This window comes from Phyllostomus hastatus, unplaced genomic scaffold (genome assembly GCF_019186645.2).
Source record: "Phyllostomus hastatus isolate PE091 unplaced genomic scaffold, TTU_PhHast_1.1 phas_contig_772, whole genome shotgun sequence".
Lineage (NCBI taxonomy): Eukaryota > Metazoa > Chordata > Mammalia > Chiroptera > Phyllostomidae > Phyllostomus > Phyllostomus hastatus.
In genome coordinates this window covers 39,684-65,809 of record NW_025333957.1, presented here as the reverse complement: position 1 = coordinate 65,809, position 26,126 = coordinate 39,684, and the positions used below count along the sequence as shown (strand labels likewise).

At 53.6% G+C, this 26,126-nt stretch overlaps 1 protein-coding gene and 2 pseudogenes across 1 annotated transcript; all 3 read left to right on the top strand.

Moving 5' to 3' along the window:
* Positions 1-1,774: 1,774 nt before the first annotated feature.
* LOC123825935 (butyrophilin subfamily 3 member A3-like) lies at positions 1,775-3,331 on the top strand (the record flags this gene model as incomplete). The annotated part of the gene is made up of 1 exon (XM_045849571.1): positions 1,775-3,331. A coding segment is annotated over one exon (719 nt), but the record flags the coding sequence as incomplete, so codon positions are not given.
* LOC123825934 lies at positions 2,618-6,688 on the top strand (annotated as a pseudogene).
* Positions 6,689-14,197: 7,509 nt separating this feature from the next.
* Positions 14,198-23,888, top strand: LOC123825933 (annotated as a pseudogene).
* The last annotated feature ends 2,238 nt before the right edge of the window (positions 23,889-26,126 follow it).

Below are 26,126 nucleotides of genomic sequence, written 5' to 3'. Positions count from 1 at the left end.
CCTCCTCCTGCCCCCTGTGTGTCCCCGAGTTCTGCCCTGTCCCACAGTCACTGCTGCTCTGTGAGGGCTGGGACAAGGACTGAGTGAGGAGGTGACTGTGTGTTGTCAGAGCACCCGCAGGAAACAGACGGCGTGTTTGAAGGGGGTGTTTGTCTGATGGTAATGACCATGGTGAGGAGAAGGTATCTTTTCTTAATATAAAGTTATTTATTTATTTGTTTGTTTATTTATACAGAAAAGGGAAGGGAGGGAGAAAAAGAGAGAGAGACACACATCGATCCCCTGCCTCTAGTATGCACCCCAACTCTGGGCATGAACACAGGACCCAGGCATGTGCAGTGGCCAGGAATCGAACCTACAACATTCTGCTTTGCAGGAAGAAGCACATCCAACTGAGCTGCAGGGGTCAGGGTGGTGGAAGGTGTCTTAAGACTTAAAAATAGGCAGGCAACGGCCCAGACTAAAACAGACTGTGCTGTAGGCTGATTCCCTCCCAGGGGTGCAGGGTGAGAGAGGACAGAGGACCCCCCAACCTGCACAGATTGTTCCCTGACAACACACCCCTTACAGCACTTTCTCACACTGTGACTCGGGCACTGATGACTGACAGGAACAGGGACAGAGAATGCGGCAGCACCAGCCACACCTCCCGGTGGTCCTGTGACAGGTGACCCTTTATAATCCACACGATCTCCAGTGTGGAGTTGACCTTGGTGCTCCTGTCACCCTGGCTGTTAGTGACACAAGTGCTCATGGCCGTGTTTAAGGGACACGGATGACCGTCACCTGGAGGCCTTGGTGTGCTGGCTGAGGACAGTGAGGTGGGTCAAAGGTCACAGCAGGAAGAGGTGAAGGAAATCCCTGACACAGAGATGGGGTCGGGTGTGTTCACAGTGACAGGTGGGGTGACATTAGGGAAACCAACAAGGACGACTGGGCCCCAGGGCTCCCAGCAGTGGGAGCTGTGACCCACCCTGGGCCGAGGGCAGAGGGACAGGGAGGACTCCCTGGGGCCTGGAGGAGGCAGCTGGGGCTCAGGGGGGGCTCCTGGGGGGAGGTGCTGGGGTGGAGCATCTCCCTGGGGGACTGGAGGGTCAGTGCTGTGCCCCCCTCCTCCCTCCTTCCCCTGTCCAGCCTGCGCCTCCCCTTGGCCAAACCCCACAGTAACCAGAGCCCAGGGGCCCAGGGGTGCTGTCCATGGAGGACTGACTCCTGGGCCAGAGGGGGTGGCACAGGTGGGGAGTGGACCCCAGAGCACATGGACCCCAGCCTGGCCCTGAGCACAGGAGGGACACGGAGTCTGTTGTCACACCAGGCACTTCCTCCGTGCCCGGCCTGGGGCTCAGTATACCACCCATTTGTCCTATTCCTCCCCAGAGACTAGAGTTTCACCCCTACTTTAGAGATAGGAAACTGAGATTCAGTATTCAATAGCTGGTGTGTGTGGAAAGAGAGACTGTGCAGGGAAGGACACCCTGCAGCTCAGGGGGCAGAGCCAGGGCTGACATGTAATCCATGTGACTGTGCAGCACAGGTGGGCACGGACATTCTGGGGAAGCAAACAGATTAAAGTTGTCCCCAACTCTGCTCACTTCCCTTCCTCACCAAACACAAGACGCCTGGGGATGTCTTGGCATGGCAGAGGGTCACGTCCAGGGCAGGCTGAGGACTCCAGGTTCTGGACTCGGCCTTCTAAGGCAGACCCAGGCCTTGAAGGCTGAGGCTCTGAGGTCTGGGCACCATGGCTGACCCCACGCCCTCTGACCCCCTGCAGCGGATGTGTTTCTGGACCCAGACACGGCGCACCCCACCCTCCGTGTTTCTGAGGACAAGAGGAGCCTGCAGTGGGCGGAAACACGGCAGAACGTGCCAGACAACCCCGAGAGATTTCAGGGGAATCTCTGTGTGCTGGGCTGTGAGAGCTTCACGTCAGGGAGACACTTCTGGGAGGTGGAAGTGGGGGACAGGGGACAGTGGTGTGTTGGGGTGTGCAGGGAGAATGTGGAGAGGACATTTCCTGTTAAAATAATACCCGAGAATGGATTTTGGGGAATGAGGCAGTCTCATGGGAATGACTACTGTGGTCTCACGAACCCTCAGACCAAACTAACCCTTGTCCACCCCCCTGAGAGGGTGGGGGTTTTCCTGGACTGTGAGCTGGGGCAGGTCTCGTTCTACAATGCCCTCGACGGGTCTCACATCTTCACCTTCCTACACGCCCGCTTCTCTGGGCCTCTGAGGCCTGTTTTTGAGACTCGGACCTCGGAGCCCACTCCCTTGACCATTTGCCCAGCGCAGGAAGCAGTGGGGGGATCCCTTGTGCCTGACCCAGGGCCTGACCCTTCCCTGGAGACCCCAGGGGCCCTGGCATCAGCTGATGGGAATGGGGACCCTCAGGCTGAAGAAACATCTCTGCTTCTCGCTGCCCAGCCTGGAGCTGAGGGCGTCCTGAACAGCAAACCTCTCAGCAAAAAAACACTAAAATCACACTGAGTGACGGACTTCACTGACATTCATTCAATTTTTCCACATGAGATTAAGGACACAAGGGGCAGTTAACTTTCCGAAGGTAACGCAGCTTCGAACAAGCAGAGCTGACATTTACAGACAAGTTAACATGTACTGGGAGCTGTGCTACCTGCTTCAGGTGAATCTCACTCAGTAATCCTCACAAGAACCCTGTGGGAAGCTGCAAATTACATCTCCTTTGTCATTCATACAAAAACAGTGTTGCTGGGCGATGTCCATCCCCTGCCCCTTCCACTCCCTCTCGTCTGTCCCTTTGCAGCTGATTGTCCTGTTGGGCAGGGTCATGAGCAGCCCCGAGGGTCCCTCCCAGGGCACCAAGGGTAAAGGTCACTGCAGGTGACTGTGAAGGCCACACCCACTTGGATCCTTCAAGGTCAACTGTCAGAGCCATGGTCCACCCCTTCACTGACGGGCTCTGCAGGACACCGTGGTCCAGAGGGTGAACTCACAGTGACCCCATCACACAGGCTGAGAAGGGACCAGCGGCCACTCTCTGAACCAGCCTGTGACCTGCGGGCACAGAGCAGACCCACCCTCCCACCTCCCACCTGAAGGTCCTCTGTGAGCAGGACGGTGGGGGGAGGGGCAGACGAACATCAGTGGAAGTTCCATCACACGGGGGGACCCACGTCCAGGACAGGGACGCCCACCGCTGACCACCCACTGTGGTTCCCGAGGTTCCTGTCACCTGTGGGTCCTGGGGAAAGGCCGCTCTTCCTCCTCATCATCGTCACTGTGACTGTTCACCATGAGTCCCCTCCCCCCGCATGTGGGTGTCATGTCACCTGTGTTAAGTAAAGTTGTGAATAATCTTTAAGCTTCAGTGCAGCTTTTTCAAGGTTTAAGTCCCACAGTTAACTCACCAGGTTAAGAGTTTATCTCCTCAGAACATTCTCACAAATCCTCATTATATTATTGGTTTTCTACTGATGCTGTGATAGACAACCACACATTTCACAGCCTAGCACAGCAAAAATCTAGTACCTCACATCTCTGTAGGTAGAAGTCCAACGTGGCTCTCACTGATCTACAGTCAGGGTGTCTCAGGCTGGGTCCTTTCAGGAACATCCAGCAACGAGTCTGCGTTGCTGACTCTGGCTGCCGGCAGAGCTGCGTTCCCTGCACTGACGGGACCCAGGCGGCCCTCCTTGCTGCTGTCAGAGGAGCTGAGACCCGCCAGGCTGGGAACATCTAGGGTCGTTCTCGCAGGGACAGATGTGAGGGAACAAGTCAGGTGAGGGGAGTGACATGGGGGACAGGGTCCCAGGGGTGGAGTCACTGCTGGTGGTGACCTTGCTTGTGTGCTACCTGCAGTGTCGATGACCCCCCACAGACCAGCAGATGTTTGTCTAGGACCCCTCTATCCTGGCAGGTGGCCTCCCCCTGCCCGAGGTCCCAGTGAGGGGGTATGTCCTGCTGAGCCGTGGGCATTGGGTCCTGAGAAGCACATTGAGCTCAGTGGGGCTGTGAGCAGGGGAGACAGTGGAACCCCACGGAGTAGCCCTGCTGCTGCTCAGAGATCTGCAAGGGTCCTCGCCAGGAACATGCTTTGGAATGAGACACTTTAGACTATTTGTCTGTTCCCAGGTGTAGGGTCCAAGCCCCTCACTGAGATGAAGGGCCAGGAGGATGGGGGTGTCTGGCTGGAGTGCACCTCCACAGGGTGGTACCCAGAGCCCTGAGCAGTGTGGGGGGACCCCTATGATGAGCTCATGCCCGCCCTGTAGGAGGCTGACACCAATGACACAGACGGCCTCTGCAGGGTCACCATGGCCGTGACCGTCAGGGACAGCTCTGTGAGGACAAGCCCTGCTCTGTCAGTAACACGTGCTGGGCCAGGAGAGGGGCTCTGGGGTCTTCCTTCCAGGTCAGCTCCCTGCCCTCTGGGGGCCCAGTGCGTGGACACAGGATCCTCAGCAGACAGTTGGGAGCCTGAGTGGGGCTGAGGGAGGGGCGGGGCTGGGAGGGTCCTGGGCCCTGAGGAACTCAGGCTGCAGCTGAGCTGAGGCCTCTCCCCTGCTCACAGGGGGCATCACAGAGTCTCCCATCCCAGGAGGAGGAGCCTCATCTCTGAGGGTAAATCTGCTCATTTTTCCCTGTTGTGGTTCTGATGCTGCAGCTACGTTTGTGTGTTCAGGACAATCACACACCGTGGAGAGTGGTGGTGGGGGGGGGGCCAGGGGGCTGTCTGCACCTGGTGGTGCTGATGCTGAAGCCTCCCCTCCTGCCCCTGGGGTTTTCCAAAGACAGAACTGGGACAGCCAGTATCTACAGACATTCATAAAGTCAGTCAACAAACACTTAGCAAGGATCACATATGTTCTAGGCTCAGTTCTAGAATAGGAGACAAATCAGGGGACAAAATGCATAAAGAGACCTTCCCTCAATGGCTTCACATTTTACAAAGCAGAAAGTAATCTATGAAACAATTAAGTAAAGGAATAAAATAATTAAACTACTACATCAGATGGTGGTAAGTGCTGTAGAAAAATCAATCAGGGAAGAATGTCTGGAGGGCTAGAGGCAGGGGAGCGGTGATGGACTGGAAAGGTGAGGGGAGGCTCCTGTGAGAAGGGGCAACAGGGCACGTGAGGGGTGAGCACCAGGGAGCAGGAGGGACAGGGGCCCGGGGCCTGAGGCAGCAGCACGTCTGGCAGTTTCGAGGAACGCGGGAGGCAGGTGTGGGTGGAGGGACTGAGTGCAGGGAGGGTGGGAGGAGGGGGGTGCGGACCTGGAAGGGGCCAGACCAGACGGGGCAAAGCAGGTCCCAGGGGGGCCTGTGGTGGAGTCTCGGTGAGACAGGAGCCAGGGCAGGGACTGGGGCAGACGCCGGAAGGAGGGCGTTGCAGTGACCAGGCCCCAGTGAGGGCGGCTCAGCTGGGGACGGTGACGGTTGTGGGTTTTTATTCATCTGGTCCTTCCCATGGGGACTGCAGGTGCTGCTGCTCTTCTGTCTGCTCAGCCCTGACAGGTGACAAAACTAAAACTTTTTATGAATGAGTTTCACATCTTTTGTTCAAGAGAGGGCCACCCCTGAATTGGGGGGTTACAGGGCCTCACCTGCAGGGGACCCTCTCCCTGATGGGTTTGGGGCAAGAGCAAGGGGCACAGAGAAGGGAGCACACGTCACTGACTAGGAGGTTGGGGTTTCCTTGTGAGGCAGCAGGTCCTGAGTTCCAGGGGTGGGTGAGTGGCCTGGAGTGCTTTACTGGGTTGGGGGAAGAGACAGAGTCTTCAGTGTTTAAAGCCAGTTTGGAAAGTTTCCAACTAAAAAGAGTCTCCAGATCACATGACTTGAATAGAACATTGTTCAAGCAGGTCCTGATAATAAGGAAAGTGGGAGACATTAACTTCAGCTCCTTTGCTAAACTCTCTGCTCACTCAGTGCCCAGGTGTGCTCTCCTTGAGGCCCCACCCCCTCACTCAGCAGGTGGACATGCAGCCTCAGGGGCTGTCCTATGTGAGCTGCCTGGGGTCTGCGGTCACGGGGCTTCATGGAGGTCCCACCCTATGGGTATGCCCCCCCAGCTTCCCAGGTCCCCCTGAGCACCCAGGCCTCACCCCAAGACTTCCAGTCCTAGGATGGGAGGAGGGTACAGTGGGTCCCTTCCAGAGAGATCCTGCCCTACCACCCTGAGAGATTCACCTGCTGGCCGTGTGTCTTGCGAGGGGACAGCTTCCCTCAGGGAGACGGGACTGGGAGGTGGGTGTGGAGAACGTGACTCTGTGGCCGTGGGGGTCTGTGCAGACCATGTGCAGAGGAAGGGGGAGGCCCTGCTGGTCCCTCAGAATGGCTTCGGGGCCCTGGTCCTGGGTCCTGCTGTTTGGACACCAGTGCCGGGTCCTGTCCTCTCACAAGAAGACCCTTCCCCTGAAGGAGCGCCTTCGCCAGGTGGCCGTCTTCCTGGACTACGAATGTGGAGACGTCTCCTTCTACAACATGAGGGATCGGTCCCACATCTACACGTGTCCCCGCTCCCACTTCTCGGGGCCCCTGAGTTCCTTCCTCAGGCTGGGCTCTGATGACAGCCCCCTCTTCCTCTGCCCAGCATTCACGGGGGCCCAGGGGGTCACTGTGCCTGAGGGTGGCCTGGTTCTCCATGGAGTAGGGAACCACTGCAGCCATCAAGGCCAGTGCCCTGGTCTGAGAGCTCAGTAGAGAAGCCCCGGCCGTCTCTGATCACACAGCACAGCACCCAGAGGACTCGGCCCCTCCCTCTGGGCACACCAGAGAACCTGCCCCACAGGCCAGGGACCCCTCTCCTGTCCCAGCCCATCCCCCACTCAGGCTGTTGCTCTAGCAGCTGGTGAGCTTGTCCCCACGGGGCAGGGGCCAGTCTCAGGGGAGCCAGTGCTTCCATGTGGCTCCCAAACAAGGACAATGTGGGACAGTGACAGGCTGACAGCCTGCTGCTCTGACATCAGGGTGACGTGTCAGCATGGGACCTGAGGTGACACCAGACACTGTGGACTCGGGGTGAGGACAGCAGGATGCACCAGGGCCTGAGGGGTGAGGAGCCACCACTGGGGGTCAGAGGTGGAGGAAGGGGGACCCAAGAGCTGGGAGGGCCCAGGCTGTTGGGGTGGTGGCCCCCCCATGACAGCCAGGGGTCCAGCACCAGAAGGTCCATCCCCACCGTCCCCCAGAGCTCCCGGCCTCAGAGCGAAGCTCCAGGATGGAGGGTCAAAGACAAAAGCAGAGGGATGACAGTCAAGGACACTCGGATCTGGCCTGTGTCAGGTTCCCTGCAGTAAATATTCTCGGTCAGTGAGAATGGCTTCTGTTTTAAAGTCCCTTGTGATCAGGTGAGCAGTGAACCACATTCTTTCAAAGTCAGGATGGGGGGGGCGGGCATCGGGTTCCAGCTTCTTGTTTTCAGGATTCGATATACTTCAAGATTACTGAGCACCCAACTAGCTTTTGCTCATTTGATTATATCTGAGTATATTTACTATAATGAATTGGAGAAGTTTAAATGTATTTATTAACTTATTTTTACATTTTCAGTTTGTTACTGATTTTAGAGGGAGAGGGAGGGAATGACACAGAGAAACATCAGCTTGTTGTTTTTTTATTTATGTGTGCATTGGTCCATTTCTTTGGTGCCCTGACTGGGGGTTGGACCCAAGCCTCGGTTTATTGGGACAATGCTGTTACTGAGATACCCAGTGAGGGTTATTACTCTGATTTAAATGATGTTTAAAAACTGGCTATATACTGATATAAATAAACAAGTTTGTGAAAAAAAAATAACTTGCATGCGGAGCAAAATAAATTCTAGCGAAGGGTGTGGCATCGACTTGCTTTGCAAAACGTTTGTCTGGCTAATACTAGGAGACTGGGTGCACTTTTCTGTCCATGTAAGAACTCTGAGACCTGTCAAGATTTATGAGTTAATTTAAGCCAGACGGATGACATCGAGGGGAACAAGACCCAAATGTCCTGTAAAGAAAGACCGATTTTCACTTTCTTTCCTGCATTTGGAAGGAGGGAGGGAACCCAACGATTACATCAGAGTGGGAGAAAGGAGAGGTGAGAAGACCCCGTGCTCCTTGGTTCAGTGAAGCAAACTGCTCAGAGCAAATCACCCCCGGGGCAGAGCACGAACATGAAGATGCCTTGGCTGTCAGAACAGGGCTGGGAGGCCACCCTGGGGCCCAGTCCTGCGTGGCGCTGCCCTGATTATCTCAGGGGCTCCACTCTGCTCTGCCTGACAGCACCGTGAGCAGCTTCCGGGAAAGGGAAAGTGCTGGGGCTCAGAGAGATGGGCGGGCTTCCAGGGAGCAGAGGCCCCGCCCCAGGTCCGTGATTGGTCTGCTCCCATGCAAATTAAGACTTCGTGTTTTAAAATTTTGAATGGTACAAAACACACTGACCTGATGAGCCAGAAAAGAGGCGCCCTGATTGGCCAGAGGTGCACAGCCCCTATTGGATGGAGAAAGCTTTAGTGGTCTTTATTGGTTGACGTGGGATTGCTGGAACTTCCTTGTAAGGGCGGCTCAGAGGGCGGGCAGGGTGCAGGCAGGCGGTTCAGCGCAGGCTTCTCTGTTTTTGCGGAAGAGGCCACTGTGCACCAATGGCTGCTGGGCTGTTTTTAAAAAATTCAAGCTGAGTTAGCTACCAAGAGCCCTTTCAGTCGAAGTCTTTTTTCCCCTTCAAAGTTCACACTGCCATTCAAGCGATTCACACGGCCCACATCCTCCGGGTCCTCAAGAAAGGCCAGTCCCGTGGTGCAGCGTCGGCACAGGAGAGAGAAGTGCGCTCACATGCCAGGGCGTGGACGGGACTGGTCTCAGTTAGTGCTTGTCCTGTGTCGGGCTGCTGGGGAGCAGCTATCGGAGGTGGCCTTGACCGTAGGAAGAGTGGCCAGGGACCTGGGGCCCGACTGTCATTGAAATCAGGGATGACTAGGCGTTTAGGAGCCAAAGGCACCCACACATAAACAATCCACTGATCATTTTGAACATACGACTGAAAGTGACTCCTACACTTATATTTTATTTTTTCCTTTTGGTTGTTACATTTATTAAAGCCAAGGGCAGGGGAACAAGGAAAGGCATAGGACAGTAGAAGCAACAGGAGGGACCCTAGACTGGGCTGCTCTGGCTCAGCGGGAAGTCACAGGAAAGGGGGCCTGGGACTCAGAGTCAGGGAGTTGGCCTGAGAAAAGCTGCCCCTGCTTATTGCCCCCTGGCTGCGTCTCTCCTGGGATCTCTGAGAGGTTAGGAGATGCCTGCCTTGGGGGACTGAGAGGAGAAGAGAAGGCTCAGGCGCGCTCCCGGGAGGGAGGGCACTTGTATTAGCGCATTTCAGAAGGTGTCCTCCCTGACAGGTGTGTGGGAGTGCCCAGGGAACAGGGCCCTGAGGTCGGCCACTCTAAAAAGCATCAGGTAAATAAACAAATAAGAACAGGGGTAGATTATAATGAAGTGAGCATGTGTAATAAAATGTTCTTTGTCGACAGAAAACACAGACTCCTGCTGACAGAGGAGGGGTCAATCCAGGTGAAAATCCGAATGCAGCACAGAGAAGGCTTGGAGGGTAAATGATCTCAGCAACAGCCCCCCGCCACCCTCAAAAATTCCTAAATTTCCTTTTCCTGTGGCTCCCTGGCATCCTGTCCCTGAAAACCTGGCAACTGAATTATCTCTGAGTCCATCAGAGACTGATTTCGGAGGTGCCGGGGAAGGTGGCCTGAGTCTGCTGTCTGTGCACTCACACTCCCCTGGGCTCTGGTGCAAAGATGTCCGCAGAGGGCCACAGTGACCATTAAATTCAGGCTCACTTTCCACACACATTAACAGCGGTTAATTTGTCTGCATTCTGCTGTAATGTCCATTATGATATAAAAGACATAAAGCACGTGAATATACTGAAATACTGCTTACACACCCCCACACCCAGGACTGATTCACTCAGGTGACCACAGAGAGAGACGCAGAAGCTGGGAGTCAGGGCTGGAGCTGGTCTGCAGGGCCCCATCTAACATGTTCATGCCAACCTTGCCTGCTGGTTTCTGCCCAGCAACTGATGACACACAAGGGTCTGAGCCAATCAGAAAACAAATGTTTTCAAAGGGGGACTTTGCCCTGTTTCCTTTGATGAGCACCCTTTCTTCTTCCCCACCCTTTCTATCAGATCAGAGACGCACCTATAATAAAGAGCCCTGGAGTACCTTTGCTCTGTGATTTTCATCTGGGAGTGTCAAGGTTAATTGCGGGGAGCTGGTGAGAGCCAGGGCCCAGGTCCCTTTAGGAGAGAGGCTGAGGAGCTGGGGGAGCCTGCAGGGTGTCCCTCACCCAGAGAAGGAGTGTGGGGCTGTGAGCCTGCAGGTGAGGGCACAGGGGGAGCACGGAGCAGGGCAGGTAAAGTCTGCACTGGGACACCTGTGGGAGGGAGACAACGGGAACCAGGGAGCTGGACACCTGCCCATCTCTGGGAACTTCCTATGATCAAAGAGGAGCAAGGCCTCTTAAGTCTCTCCTGCTGGTCTGTGGGAACGTGTTCTAGGAGATTCTAGGAGAGAAGTGGACACCAAACCCAGGTTTGGCTGTCTGGTGGTAGAAAGCCAATAACTGAGAGACAGGGACTGGCGGGAGGAAAGTAGGTCCATTCAAGGGCCCGCATCTCAAGAAGATGGAAGTGTCTCCTGACAAAGAAGATCTGAAAAATGGACACAGGCAGGGATTTTGTAAGGAGAGAGAAGGAAGGTAAACAAAAAAAACCCAAGAAAGACACGGAAAGGAGGGTGTTGAGAGTTCTGCCTGGAGGGGACAGTGTGCCAACAACACAGTCTGTTCAGGTGCCTGGTTGAGGTCAGCAAACCTCCCAGAGCTGAATGTCTGAGGGTGGACTGAGCTCCTTCTGAAGTCAGTGTCTGGAATTCTTAAGCAAACTGGCTGTTTATCCGAGTCACATATAAGTTAGTGGGTCCTCATTTACAGAAATAATGTGGAAAGAATAGTGGGGTGGGTTACCATGTGTGTGTCTTAAAGATTAATTGTAAACCCCTGGCCAGTGCAGCTTAGTTGGTTGGAACATCGTCCTGGACACCAAAGGCTGGGGTTCAATTCCTGGTCAGGGCGCAGACCTAGGTGTTGGATTCCATCCCCGGATTATGCTGCCTAGGAGGGGCAACCAACTGATGTGTTTCTTTCATGCCCATGTTTCTCTCTCATGTGCCCACTCTCTTCATCTGTTTATCTCCTACTCTGTCCTCCACCCTTCCGCTCCCTCTAGAAGTAATGAAGAAAAATGTCCCTGTGTGAGGATATAATAAAGATGTATGTGTAAAGAAGATTGTTAAAGAAATATTTGTGATATAGAACAATCTGAAGCATCCACACAACAAGAGTTGAGGAATGCATGAACTACACACTGTCTGACCACAGAGGGGGCTCCAGTCCGTGTGTCTGTTGGCCGTCTGTACCTCCTCTCTGGAGAAATGTCCGTTCAGACTCACAGCTCATTTTCTAAATCGGATTGTCTGGTTTTTTGGTGTTTAGTTGTCTGAGTTCTTTCTAAATTCTGAATATTAAACACAGTTTAAAAAGTGGGTGCTATTACTAACTGCTTTTTATTTTATTTAATTAGTTTAAGATTCCATTTATTTATTTTTAGAGAGGGGGAAAGGGAGGGAGAAAAATAGCAAGAGAGACATTGAAGGGCAAGAGAAACATCAATCAGTTGCCTCTCACATGCTCCCTACCAGGGATGTGGCCAGCACCCCAGGCCTGTGCCCTCCCTGGGAATCGAACTGGCAACCTTTCGGTTCTCAGGCTGGCACTCAACACACTGAGCCACACAGTTCAGAACTAAACACTTTTTTAATTGTATTATTGGCAAATATATTCTTCACTTACTACATGGTGTTTTCATTTTGTGATGGTTTCCTGTGCTGGGCAAACTGTTGTTACTTTGAGATGGTCTCATTCATTTATTTATTCACTTTTTGCCCTTGTCCAAGGGGACATGCCCAAAAAGGTATTGCTCAGAGTGATGTTAGAGAATTCACTGCCTATGTTTCCATCCAGTTTTATGGTTTCAGATTTTACATTTAAATCTCTAATTTTACTTTGTGTTCTTTCTTGTACTTGGTTTAGGAAAGTGATACAGTCACACCCTTTTGGACGTATCTGTCCAGGTCTGTCAACAGCATTTTGGAGAGGTTCTCTTCACCTCAGACCGATTGCCCACAGAGGCGAGGACTCGTTGCTGGCTCTCTGGTTTGTCCCACTGACTTTGGTGACTGCTGTCCTGCCAGGTCCTGCTGTCTCTTCAGTGCAGACGTGTGACATCCTGTCCTGTCAGGGAGCGTGGCACCACCGACTTCGTTCTGTCTCAGGGTTTCTCTGGCTGTTCAGAGTTTTTGTGGTTTCACATACTTTTTAGGGTTAGTTGTTGTACTTCTGAGAAGTAGGTCATTGGTATTTTAGTAGGGATTGCCCTGAATCTGTGCATTGCTTTAGGCAGTGCGGACATTGGGACAATATGAACCCTTCCCAACATCAGCACACTGTATGTTCCCACTCATTTGTGTTTCTTTAATTTCTGTCCTCGTTGTCCTACAATTGTCACTGTGCAGGTCTGTCACTCTTTACTTACATCGAATCCTAGGTACTTTGTCCTTTTGGATGATGTTGAAAATGGGATTTGAGGAATGTCTCATTCTGAATATTCAGTATTGCTGTGTAGAAATGCAGCAGGTTTCTGCTTTTATATCCTGCAATGTGACTCCATTCATACTAGTTCTAATATGTTCTTTTTTGGGGGGGGCGGTGGCGGTGGAGTCTTCAGGCTTTTCTCTATTTTGTATCATGTCAGTTGCAAATAGTGAGAATTTTACTTTTTCCTCTCTGATTTATATGATATTTATTTCTCTGTCCTGTCTGATTAGTGTGTCTAGAACTCCCAACACTGTACTGAATGGGAGTGGTCATTGTGGGCATCTGTTTCTTCTTCCTGGTCCTACAGGAAAAGCCTTCAGTTTTTCACCACTGAGATTATGTAAGTTGTTGGATTAGGAATCATGTTTTTAATAAAGAGGTTTTCCATATATTTGTAACAAAATTGGATGATATTTGGGTATTTATATTGTATCTATACTTTGCTATTTCAGATTTTACTATGATGAACACACTTAAATATAAACCTTTGTGATAATGCCTAATTTTTTTCTTTCAGATTAATTCTTTCAAAGGAAAACCTTCTTAATCCATTGTGTTTGTGTGTCTGTGTGTGTGTATATATATATTCAAAATACATCCAGAAATATTTACATTCATATGCCGCAAAGTATATGTTTCCATTATAAGTTATAAATATTTTATTCTATTATTGTTATTACTATTAATATTACTTGGGTTATTTTAAGCTTTTATGTGATCCAGATTAAAAAACAATAAATATCTCCTGAAATAAGTGGAAATACATCCCACACTGTGAAAAATTTTAATTTAAAACATGCAGGTGCCCTGGCTGGCATAGGTCAGTGGACTGAGCATGGGCTGCGAACCAAAGTGTCGCAGGTTCGATTCCCGGTCAGGGCACATGCCTGGGTTGCAGGCCATGACCCCCAGCAACCGCACATTGATGTTTCTCTCTCTTTCTCCCTCCCTTCCCTCTCTAAAAATAAATAAATAAAATCTTTAAACACACACACACACACTCAAAAAAAATGTAAAAGTACAGGGTGCAAAGGACTCCTGGGAGGGGCTGAGCATCAGGGAGGGGAGGGGTCAGGACCTCCTGACTGCTATGAGGAGCACAGCCTGAAGGGGGCAGCAGTGGGATGGGGACTCAGAGCAGCAGGGCCTGCCTTCCTCAGAGGGAGATGCTGGGGGCGGGCACCTGGTTGTGGCAGGGAGTGTGGGTGAGTGGAGGGATTCTGAGCACTTTCCCACAGGAGGGCCCCAGGCTACTTAATGCTGAGGGTTAAGTTGCGTACACTGCTGTTCCATGTTTCATGGTGATTTCCATGTTGGATCCGAGGTTGATAGACGGCCACCAGACTTGTGCAGACCAGGCTCTCGGGTCAGCAGCCATTGCTGTTGCGCCCGGGTCGGCCCTGGGGAGGCCGAGTCTCCATGTGAAATTCCCCACCTTCTCCCAGGTCGTCACTGCTACCCAGCCCCTGCTGGTGTCTCTCTCTGCCCAGCAGGGAACGATGGTAAGGCGCCTGGTCCCCCGTCTGCCTGCCCTCCCTGTCTGCCTCGCCGTGCTCCAGCTGCTCAGCCCCTGCTCAGGTAGGACCTGCTCTGCGTTCGTGCATCTGAACCTTTCCCTTGGGGCCCAGTCAGAACCCTGGACTCCCCCCACCCCTGCAAGGCCCATCCAGACGCACCTGTGTGAGGACTGAGTTCCTGTCCAGGTGTCTCTCCCCTCGCCCTCCCTGCTGGGGCACCCCCTGGCCCTCTGGCCCCAGCTCCCTCTGACGGAGCCTCCCCTTCTGATGACCAGCTCAGTCTGCTGTGGTTGGACCCCCCGAGCCCATCCAGGCCATGGTGGGTGAAGACGCTGAGCTGCCCTGTCACCTGTCCCCGGAGATGAGCGCTGCGAACATGGAGCTGACGTGGGAGCGACCCAGCCCCAGGCAGGTAGTGCACACGTACGCACACGGGCAGGAGGACACGCCGGCAGCAGAGTATCGAGGGAGAACTTCGATTTTAAAAGAGGACATCACTGCGGGGAAGGCTGCTCTCCGGATTCGGGACATCAGAGCCTCTGACAGAGGAAACTACCTGTGTTCTTTCTGAGATGGAGACTTCTCTGAAAATGCCCAGGTGGAGCTGAAGGTTGCAGGTGAGCCTCAGGTTTGATCTGAGCTCATTTCCCTGGAGTCAAGGGCAGAGGGTCCATGCCCATCAGAGAGCACTCGGGGCTCCTCAGCATCAGTGGTTCCCCTGCCCCCACCCCCCGCCTCCCTCCCTGCTCCTCTGAGGCCCCTGACAGACCCAGGTCGTCCCCCAGGAAGGGCTCCTCCTGCATCCAGTAAAGAGTCCCTCACACCGCCCACCGGGTCTCAGCAGGGAAGTGTAGGTTAGGGATGGGAAGGAGGAGGAGGACACCCCCCCCCGCAGTAGGGGGCACACAGGTGTTTGGGTGCAGTGTGTCCCAGACAGTGGCCGTGGGCCACCCAGGTGCCCGCTGCTGTGGGTCCAGGGGACTGAGCTGCAGGGACAACACCTGAGGTGCCCACACCCTCCAACCAAAGGCCCCGGGACACACGTGCAGTTGAACAGGGTGTGTCCATCCCTGGAGCATGGAGGGGGGACGCACCGGGGAGGAAACCGGGGTGTCTCAGAGAGGGGGTGTCAGGGAGGACTTGGTGTGACCCCTGGGCTGTCAGGGGACTTGGGGGGATGTGAAAGCAGGGCTCTGCTCTGGGCTGGGTGCTGTCAGGAAGGTGCAGGGGTGTCATAGGTCACTCCCAGCCAGGACAGGGAGGGTGGTCACTGCTGTGGTCTGCACACTGTTCCTGCTTCCTCTGTGCTCAGACCGACTGCTGAGTGGTCTTGACTCTGTCCTGACCCGTCCCAGGGACAGAGTGACCTTGTCTGAGGTGCTGCCCCATGAAAGTGCTCGTGTCCTGGTGTCAGGGCTGCACTTCACCTTCTCAGGACACATTCCCACCCTGGGCTTCTGCCTGGTGGGTCCCTGGGGAGCCCAGCAGGGGATGGACTGTGGGGGGTCCTGGCTTTGTCCCTGCAGGGCCTCCTGAGCCAGACACTGTCCCTCCCTGTAGACCACAGGTCCTTTGAAGAGAGTCCTCCCCACAGGACTCTGTCCTCTCAGGTCTGTAAGGGGCTTCTCCCTGCTCCCCTTGTGTTTAGGGATTCAGTGTCAGTAGGAAAAACCCCACATTTCCTGCCTGGGTCAGCGCTCCTCTGTGGAGAACGTTTCCCCTCCCCACAGTCACATGAGGGAAACCTCCCACGGTGGAGTTTCCAGAGGAAGAGGCTCACACCTGCAGCACTAAGTGCAGCAGGAGTTTCCCACGGGGACAAGCATGCAGCACACAGCTGGGGCAGCAGCAAGACAAGGTGCAGATCCTTCCCCCACACAGGGCAGGGCAGAGGCTCACACGGGACAGGCGGGATGGATGGGGGCTCAGGGGTGGGACCTGCTTCAGCTAAGGGGCAACCACTTCCGTGCTTGCCCAAGGTGGGGGTGAGGGGCTGTTCCAGGAACCAGCATGTATGGGCCATGGGGGAGGGGAGGGTCCAGCAGTCTCTAAAAGGGATTTAGGGGAAACAAAGTCATTTCCAGCCCAAGTGTCCAGCGACGGTCAGGCAATGGTCACATCATGGGTCAGTCTGTCCTGCATAGCACACTCTGGGAACAGCTCCTGTGAATCCCTGCTGGGCTCATCCAGGATGTGTGTGCCCCTCCCTGCTGTGGAGACCCCCACCAGCGCAGAGGGCTCCCCAGGATTCAGACTCACTGTTCCTCCCCAGCGCTGGGCTCTGACCCCCACGTTGAAATGAAGGGCTACGAGGCTGGAGGGATCCGTGTGGAGTGCACGTCTGCCGGCTGGTACCCGCAGCCCCAGGTCCAGTGGAGAGACGCCAGGGGACGCAGCTTGTCTGCTGAGGTGGCCACAGAGGCTGCAGACCCCCAGGGCCTTTATGCAGCCTCAGCCTCTGTGATCCTGGAAGGTGGCTCTGGGGGGGGGGGGTCTCCTGTGTCATCAGAAACCCCCTGCTGGGCCAGGAAAGGTCAGCCAGGCTTTCCATCCCAGGTGAGTGTCCTGCCCACTGCCCTGGGCTCCTGGGTGGCCCCTGGGGGAAGGTGTGGTTGTCTGCTGCTGACCTGGGTCTCTGCAGGGAACAGAAGGGACAGAGCAGGGACCTGCTGCTCCTTCCCCATGAAGCTGTTTGTGTCACAGACACCTTCTGAGCTCTTCCTGCGGCCACACACGGTGCCAGGGAATGGGAACTGGGCGCAAATGGTCAAGATCAGCAAAGACATGAGAAAAGGGGAAAAATATGTACAACACAAATCTTAGAAAAAGGGCCAATCTTTTAAAATATAAAACAACTAAGTATTTCAATGAGCAGAGAACAGGAAGTATCAGTTCACAGAACAGGAAATGACTCAGGAAAAGGTGTCAGATCTCCCTGACTAGGGAGGCGATTTCCACCTGTGGGACTGGCAACACAGGAAAAATCGAAGTGATTGGTAACACATTCTGAGGGCGGAATTGGGGGGGAACAGTCTCTCTTACAGGTTTCTGGCTGTTGTTTGGTGCATTTTTGGTGTCAGTGAGCACAACTTCCACTGAGGACAGTAGAGACACCTCATCCTGAGTGCTCATTCAGTTATCGGAGATCCTACTTTTGGGAATTATCTGACAGATCACTTTGTATTTGTGTGAACTGATCCATGTCAAAGGTTATTTCCTGCACCATCAATCTTTTTAACAAAGAGTCAGAGACGGTGCAAGCGCCCCCGAGGGGCCGTGTGTGCAGGGGGCGCTGCCCTGTGAGAGCAGACACAGACCTGCCCCCTGTGCTGAGGCGGGAAGGTCGCCCAAACCCAGGGGAGCAGAGGGAACAACCTGTGGGCCTGCTAATATTCAGTGCTATTTTCACCTTAAAGAAGATAAAATAAAAATATCTTTATGTTTTTAAGATTTAACCAACACTTGCATGGCACTCACCAAGTGTCAAGCACTGGATAAACACTAATTTAATCCTCTTACCCATCAGGACACCAGGAACAGATGGTTGTCATTAGTTCAAGGTCACAGAGCTAGTCAGGTGGAAGACCCAGAATTGGAACCCAGACCCTCCAGCCCCAAAGTGCACCTTCTTAATCCCCAGATTAAGTGACTCAGAAGAAGATAATAAATGGCAGAGGGAGGAGCAGTGGAGAGATTTCAATGGCTTTGTACATGTTCTTTTTTTTTTAAGATTTTATTTATTTTTAGAGAGGGAAGGGAGAGAGACAGAGAGAGAGAGAGAAACATCGATGTGGGGTTGCTGGGGGCTGTGGCCTGCAACCCAGGCATGTGCCCTGACTGGGAATGGAACCTGCGACACTTTGGTTCTCAGTCTGCGCTCAATCCACTGAGCTACACCAGCCAGGCCTGTATATGTTCTTTTATATTCAAAATATTCCCATGTGAGAGGCAGTTACTTCAAGCCAACGGTGTTATGTGCCAGTGAAAGTTCTGGGCACTTCGGGGGGAGAACGATTGTTTTCAGTCCCCAGATACTCTGAGACCCAGGGTGGCCATCAGCTGAGGCTCACCCTTCGCAGGCCCCTTCTTCCGGAACGCGCAGCCCTGGGTGGTGGCCCTGGGCGTGACCCTGCCGGCTCTGCTGGGGCTCCTGGCGGGGGCGGGCTACTTCCTGTGGCGACAGCAGAAGGAGAACCAGGCCCTGTCCCAGGAGAAGGAGACGGAGCGAAGCACCAAAGGTGAGGCCCCGCTGCAGGTGGTCGCCACCTCCCCACCACAGCCCACACCCACCTCGCAGGTCCTCTATTCCATCCCCTTTAGGGACTCTCTTTTCCTCCTTATTTCCAGAGAAGCTGCAGGGAGAAATCAGTAAGTGGTGAACCCTGGCCCACACGTCCTGGGGACCCTGCATTACACGTGTCACTGACCCCTCACGTTGTTCCCTGCAGGGTGGCTAAAGACCCTGTACCTACCACGTGAGTACCCGGACCCGCATGTCAGCCTCTCTGCTCCAATAAGTCAGCCCCTTTCTTTCCCGCTAACCTCCCAGGAGAAGAAAGGGGGACTCTAATTGGGGGACCAGGCAATGGTCTTCTCAGTGGGGAAGGGGCTATGGTCCCTCCACCAGGGGGCGCTTGCGCGGGACACCCCAGGAACCTCGGAAAGGAGTGGGGGATGGGGAGGGGGAGGTGACTCAGTTTGTGAGTCCTTCCCGCCCTGATTGCTTCACAAACTCTGTAGCGCACTGACAAGAAAGGCAGAAGGGGCGAAAAGTGTCTTAAAAACAGGAGTGGCCGTGTCAGTTGTCACAGATTTATCGTCACTGCTGAAAAATTAGTATCTGAAATTTTCTCCTTAGGTTGTCCCATTGTTTCCAGAGGTAGGGATGAAATAATACAGATTGAGGAGAATGAACCCCAGCACACAGGTACACACACGTGTGCACACAGGGCAGCGTGTGTTCAAACAAACCCAGGTCCTGGAGAACCTGGTCATTGCTTATATGACAGGGACTCGGTCCAGGTGCCCCAGGGGCTGTCTGACCACAGATGGTACCAAACCCTGAATACACGAGGGTTTTCCTTTTCAGGTAAAGGAAGGCTTCTTGTTGGCACACCAGTACTGCGGCATCACTGTTCTTGCACTTTGGGGTCATTACTGGGTAAAATAAGGCTGACTGAACACAGTGCTGTGATACTGGGACCATCCGACTGTCACAGAGACACTCCTCAGAGAGTACAAGAGGGGAGGGACCCCCAGGGTGGACGTGCTGGACTCAGGGAGGATTCTTGAGGGGCAGGTCGGAGCAGACAGTAGGGGACCTTATCATGCTGCTCAGAGTAATGTGAAATTTAAAACTTATGCATTGTTTGTTTCTGCAATTTTTATTCACTATCCCTAACCGTGGTTGACAGAAGGTAACTGAAACTTTGAAGCTAAAGCAGGGATGAGAGGTCACTGCTGCACAGACGTGGACAGCACAGCTGTGCGGTGACCCTGGGACAGCCCGTGCAGGGCGCCTGGGGGTCCTGAGCTGCAGCTGATGGAAAGAGGAGGGGGAGCCGGGGAGGGACCAGGCAGAGGGAGAGGGGGAGGGTGGGGGGCACACAGGAAGGTGACAGGGGGGGCACAAGGGAGAGGAAGGAACCGACTCAGAAAGGACAGTTCAGGTGACCGTCTGTCTCCACTGCAGGTGAGGAGCGGTCTCAGGCCTATGCAGGTGAGTGAGCCTGAGGCTCTCTGGTTTCCAGGCTCCTGTGGGGGAAGCACCTGCAGCCTTTCCTGCTGGGGGAGGGGCCATCCCGTCCCGCTCAGAGGCTCATTCTCTGTGTCTGCACCACCCCCTCCTGCCTGGTCACTCAGAGAGGACCTTCCACACACAGTGTCCCCTCACCCTGCTGACACCCACGCCCACACCCGGCACAGCCTGGTCGTGTCCCCACGGCCCCAGCGTGATGGGGGAAGCCCAGCACTGGGAGAGGGTCCAGCCTGCCCCGCAGAGCTGCAGACGAGGGGAGTGGACGTTGGAGGGGACTGAGGAGAGGAGAGAGAAGAGGCTCAGGGAGGACAGTGGGGGGGGGGACAGAAAGAATGACCTTTCCTTGTCTGTGTCTCCTTCCTTCCAGAGTGGAAGACGGCCCTCTTCCAGCCTGGTGAGTGGGTCCCTCTGTGTCCCCAGGACAACCCCCGAGGGCCCCTGCTCCCTCTTTCCTCTCCAGCTCTTGACTGGGACAGTTCTGGTGGGTGACCTGAGGTTGAGGTCTCAAAGGTGTCCCCACCTGCTGCCCAGAGCCCAGGGACCAGGGACAGGTGCTGTCCTGGGGTCCACAGGTCTCTGTGGGAGGAAGAGGCAGGAGGGGTGGGGCTGGAGGGGGGGCTGCAGAGAGATGGAGGGGGGACCTGACCAAGCACCGGCCCCTTCTGCCCCTGTGTGTCCCCGAGTTCTGCCGTGTTCCACAGTCACTGCTGCTCTGTGAGGTCTGGGACAAGGACCGAGTGAGGTGGTGACTGTGTGTTGTCAGAGCACCCGCAGGAAACAGACGGCCTGTTTGAAGGGGGTGTTTGTCTGACGGTAATGACCATGGTGAGGAGAAGGTGTCTTAAGACCTAAAAACGATGCAGACAACTCCTCAGACTACAACAGACTGTGCTGTAGGCTGATTCACTCGCAGGGGTGCAGGGTCAGAGAGGACAGAGGACCCCACAACCTGCACACATTGTTCCCTGACAACACACCCCTCACAGCACTTTCTCACACTGTGACTCGGGCACTGATGACTGACAGGAACAGGGACAGAGAGTGGGGCAGCACCAGCCACACCTCCCGGTGGTCCTGTGACAGGTGACCCTTTATAATCCACACGGTCCCCAGTGTGGAGTTGACCTCGGTGCCCCTGTCACTCTGGCTGTTACTGACAAAAGTGCTCATGGCCGTGTTTAAGGGACACGGATGACTGTCACCTGGAGGCTTTGGTGTGCTGGCTGAGGACAGTGAGGTGGGTCAAAGGTCACAGCAGGAAGAGGTGAAGGAAATTCCTGACACAGAGACGGGGTTGTTCACAACCCCGGGGTTGTTCACCCCTTGGGTGTGTTCACAGTGACAGGTGGGGTGACATTAGGGAAACCAACAAGGACGACTGGGCCCCAGGGCTCCCAGCAGTGGGAGCTGGGACCACCCCTGGGCCGAGGGCAGAGGGAGAGGGAGGACTCCCTGGGGCCTGGAGGAGGCAGCTGGGGCTCGAGGGGGGGCTCCTGGGGGAGGAGCTGGGGTGGAGCATCTCCCTGGGGGACGTGGGGGTCAGCACTCTGCCCCCCTCCTCCCTCCTTCCTGTGTCCCGCCTGCGCCTTCCCTTGGCCAAACCAACAGTAACCAGAGCCCAGGGGCCAGGGGTGCTGTCCATGGAGGACTGAGTCCTGGGCCAGAGGGGGTGGGACAGGTGGGGAGTGGACCCCAGAGCACATGGAGCCCAGCCTGGCCCCGAGCACAGGAGGGACACGGTGTCTGTTGTCACACCAGGCACTTCCTCTGTGCCCAGCCTGGGGCTCAGTACACCACCCATTTGTCCTATTCCTCCCCAGAGATCAGTGTTTTCAACCCCATAGTACAGATATGAAATTGAGAGTCAAGATGTTCTGTAGCTGGTGTCTGTGGAAGGAGAGACTGTGCAGAAAATTACGTCACCCATCTCAGGGGACAGAGCCAGGGCTGATATTTAATCCCTGTGACCATGCAGTAGAGGACATTTCGAGGGAAAAGATAGGAAAAAGGTGAACGGCCACCGTGCTCACTCTCCCTTTCCTCAGTGATCACAAAAGCCCTGGGGGTCCTCTTGGCACAGCTGAGGGTCACGTCCAGGGCAGGCTGGGAAGCCCAGGCTGTGGGCTCCATCTCTGGGCAGAGGTTCAGAGGTGGGGACCCATGGCTGACCATACCCAATGTTGCACCCCCTGCAGCGGATGTCGTTCTGGCTCTGGACACAGCGCACCCCAACCTCCGCGTTTCTAGGGACCAGAGGAGCCTGTGGTGGACAAGCACTCGGCAGAACCTGCCAGACAACCCTGAGAGATTTCATGAAAATTGTTGTGTGCTGGGCTGTGAGAGCTTCACATCCGGGAGACACTTCTGGGAGGCGGGGGTGGGGGACAGGGCACAGTGGTGTGTTGGGGTGTGCAGGGAGGACGTGGACAGAAAACACTGGGTTACAATTAACCCTGAGAATGGATTCTGGGTTATAGGGCGATATTCTGGGAAGTACTATGAAGCTCTCATGGACGCCCGCTCCACACTGACCAATGTGAGCCCCCCGAGAGGGTGGGGGTTTTCCTGGACTGTGAGCTGGGGCAGGTCTCGTTCTACAATGCCCTCGACGGGTCTCACATCTTCACCTTCCCACACACCCGCTTCTCTGGGCCTCTGAGGCCTGTTTTCAGGATTTGGACGACTGAGCCCACTCCCTTGACCATTTGCCCAGCGCAGGAAGCAGTGGGGAGGTCCCTTGTGCCTGACCCAGGGCCTGACCCTTCCCTGGGTACCCCAGTGTCCCCGGGCTCAGCTGATGGGAGTGAGGACCCTCAGGCTGAAGAAACGTCTCTGCTTCCTGCTGCCCCGCCTGGAGCTGAGGGCCTCCTGAACAGCAAACCTCTCAGCAGGAAAACACTCACTGAAACCACACTGAGTGATGGACTTCACTGACACTCACTCAGTTTTTCCACAAGAGAGACAAGGAGACCAGGGTGCACACAGTGAGTTAACTTTCCAAAGGTGAGTCAGGGGCTTCGAACAACCAGAGCTGAGATTTATAGGTGACTTCACATGTACTGGGTGCTGTGCTACCTGCTTCAGGTGAATCTACCTCATCCCCAGAAACCTGGTAAGGCAGCCTCATGTAGACAGTGTGGAAACTGAGGCAGCAGCAGTTCACTGAGGTACATAATTCACACGGAATCTAGTGATGCTGGGAGATGTTCTGCCCCTCCCCTCCCCCTCCCTCTCGTCTGTCCCTTTGCAGCTGATTGTCCTGTTGGGCAGGGTCATGGGCAGCCCTGAGGGTCCCTGCCAGGGCACCAAGGGTCAAGGTCACTGTAGGTGACTGTGAAGGCCACACCCCACTTGGATCCTTCAAGGTCAACTGTCAGAGCCATGGTCCACCCCTTCACAGATGGGCTCTGCAGGACGCCGAGGTCCAGGGGATGAACTCACAGTGACCCCATCACACAGGCTGAGAAGGGACCAGCGGCCACTTTCTGAACCAGCCTGTGACCCGTGGGCACAGAGCAGACCCACCCTCCCACCTCCCACCTGGAGGTCCTCTGTGAGCAGGACGGTGGGGGGAGGGGGCAGACGGACGTCAGTGGAAGTTCCATCACACGGTGGGACCCACGTCCAGGACAGGGACGCCCACCGCTGACCACCCACTGAGGTTCCCGAGGTCCCTGTCACCTGTGGGTCCTGGGGAAAGGCTGCTCTTCCTCATCATCATCGTCACTGTGACTGTTCACCAGGTGTCCCCTCCCCCTGCATGTGGGTGTCATGTCACGTGTGTTAAATAAAGTTGTCACTCATCTGCACTCTTCAACGGAGCTTCTTCTAGATTTTAAGTCCCCACGGTAACTCACCAGGTTCACAGGTTACGTCCTTGCAACTTTCCCCAAAATCTTTAGTGTACTAAATTTCTATTTTTGCTGTAATAATCATAAATTTCATGACCTAATATGACACAAATCTATTATCTCACAATTCTTGGGTCAGATTTCCAGCATGGATTTCACCAGGCTATATTCAAGGTGTCTGCAGGCTAGGGTGTTTGTCTGTTTGTTTGTTTCTCTGTTTGTTTTGAGGACCCTGGGATGAGTCTGCGTTGCTGCACACACACCCACACCCAGAACTGATTCACACAGGTGACCGCAGAGAGAGACGCAGAGGCTGGGAGTCAGGGCTGGAGCTGGTCTGCGCTGCTCCAGGCAGGGGTGTCCAACCTTTTGGTGTCTCTGGGCCACACTGGAAGAAGCAGAGTTGTCTGGGCCACACAGTAAATACACAAACAGTAATGAAAGTTGATGAGCCAAAAAAAACAGGCCCATGCATAATTTTCCCAATATTCAGTATCTCAGATAAGCAAAACTGTCCTCACATAATCACCTGAATTATGCAGCGGCCCTTTCAATAATCTTTTAAAATCATCAAGCAGTTCCCAAGTTTTTGATATCCAGTATAGAAAATGTACATATCTGAGTTATAAAACTTAGTATAACACTAAGTAATCTTTTCAATAAATGTACTGTTTTGTGTTGGGCTGCATTCATAGCCTTCTCAGGCTACAGGGGCCCTGGGGCCCACAGTTGGACACCCTGCAGCATCCACATTCTCGCTAACCTGGCCTACTGGTCTCTGCCCAGGAACTGATGAGACAAAGCTCTGGGCCTATCAGAGAGCAAGGGTTTGAAACAGGAACTTGACACTCTTTCCCTTGGTGAGCACCCTTTCTTCTTCCCCACCCTTTCTTCCAGATCAGAGACTCATCTATAATAAAGAGCCATTTAGTACCTTTGCTCTGTGATTTTCATCTGGGAGAGTGAAGGGTATTCACGGGGAGCTGGTGAAAGCCAGGGCCCCAGGCCTCCTTAGGAGGGAGGTTGAGGCGCTGGGGGAGCCTGCAGAGCGTCCCGCACCCAGAGAAGGAGTGTGGGGCTGTGAGCCGGCAGGTGAGGGCACAGGGGAGCGTGGAGCAGGGCAGGTAAGGTCTGCACTGGGACACCTGTGGGAGGGAGACAACGGGAACCAGGGAGCTGGACACCTGCCCGTCCCTGGGAACTTCCTGTGGTCAGAGAGGGGCAAGGCCTCTCACGGTCTCTCCTGCTCGTCTCGGGGGGCCTGTTCTACGAGATTCTAGGAGAGAGGTGTGTGTCTTAAGAATTTATTTGTCAAGATGCTTATTTCAGGATTATTTGTAATATAGAAAAATATGAACCAACTGCATACACAACAGTTGGAGAGTAAAAGGATCAGCAACCCATTGTCTGACTTCAGAGGAGACATTTCAGTCCATTTGTCTGTCAGTCATCTCCTCTTGGAGAAATGCCTATTCAGGTCGTCTGCCCTTTTTAAAAAAAACAAATTGTTTGGTTTTGGGGTGCTAAGTTGCATGAGTTCTTCATAAATTTTGGGTAATAAGCCCCCCTTTTTTGGACAAATATCTTCTTCCATTCTGTAAGTTGTCTTTTCATTTTGTCCATGATTTCCAGTGCTGTGCAAAAAACTTTAGACTTTGATAGTGTCCCATGTATATTTCTTTTGTTGCATTGCCCGGGGACACATATCCAGAAAGATATTATTAAGAGCGTTGTCATAGTGTTCATTGCTGATGTTGTTTATAGTTTCATGGGTTCCATCCTTACATTTAAATTTTTTAATGTATTTTGCTTTTGTTTATTCTTGTATATGGTGTAAGAAAGTGACCCAGTTACAGTGTATTGCACCTCCAGCTTTCCCGGCACAATTTGTTTTTTGGGAGAGAGGGAGAACGAGAGGGGGAGAAACATTGATGAGAGGGGAAAACATTGATTGGTGGCCTTTTGTCCATTAAAAATAAACCTTTGTATTAATGTCTGATTTTATTTTCTTTAGGAGCTATTCCTATAAGTGAAAAATGGATGTGTGGGTAAAAAGACAAAACATTTTTAAGACATTTCAGATTATATGTATATACACAAAATACATCCAGGAATATTAACATTTATATGGGGCAAAGTAAACGATTACCAACATAATTTTTTGAAAATTTTATAGGTATTATTTGCAATTAAAATGGTCAAAATAATGAATAAAAAACAATAAATATCTCCGCAAAGGAGTAGAAGTATATTCCTCACTCTGAAAACTTTTAAAATTTAAAACATTCTGATAATTTTCAAAGT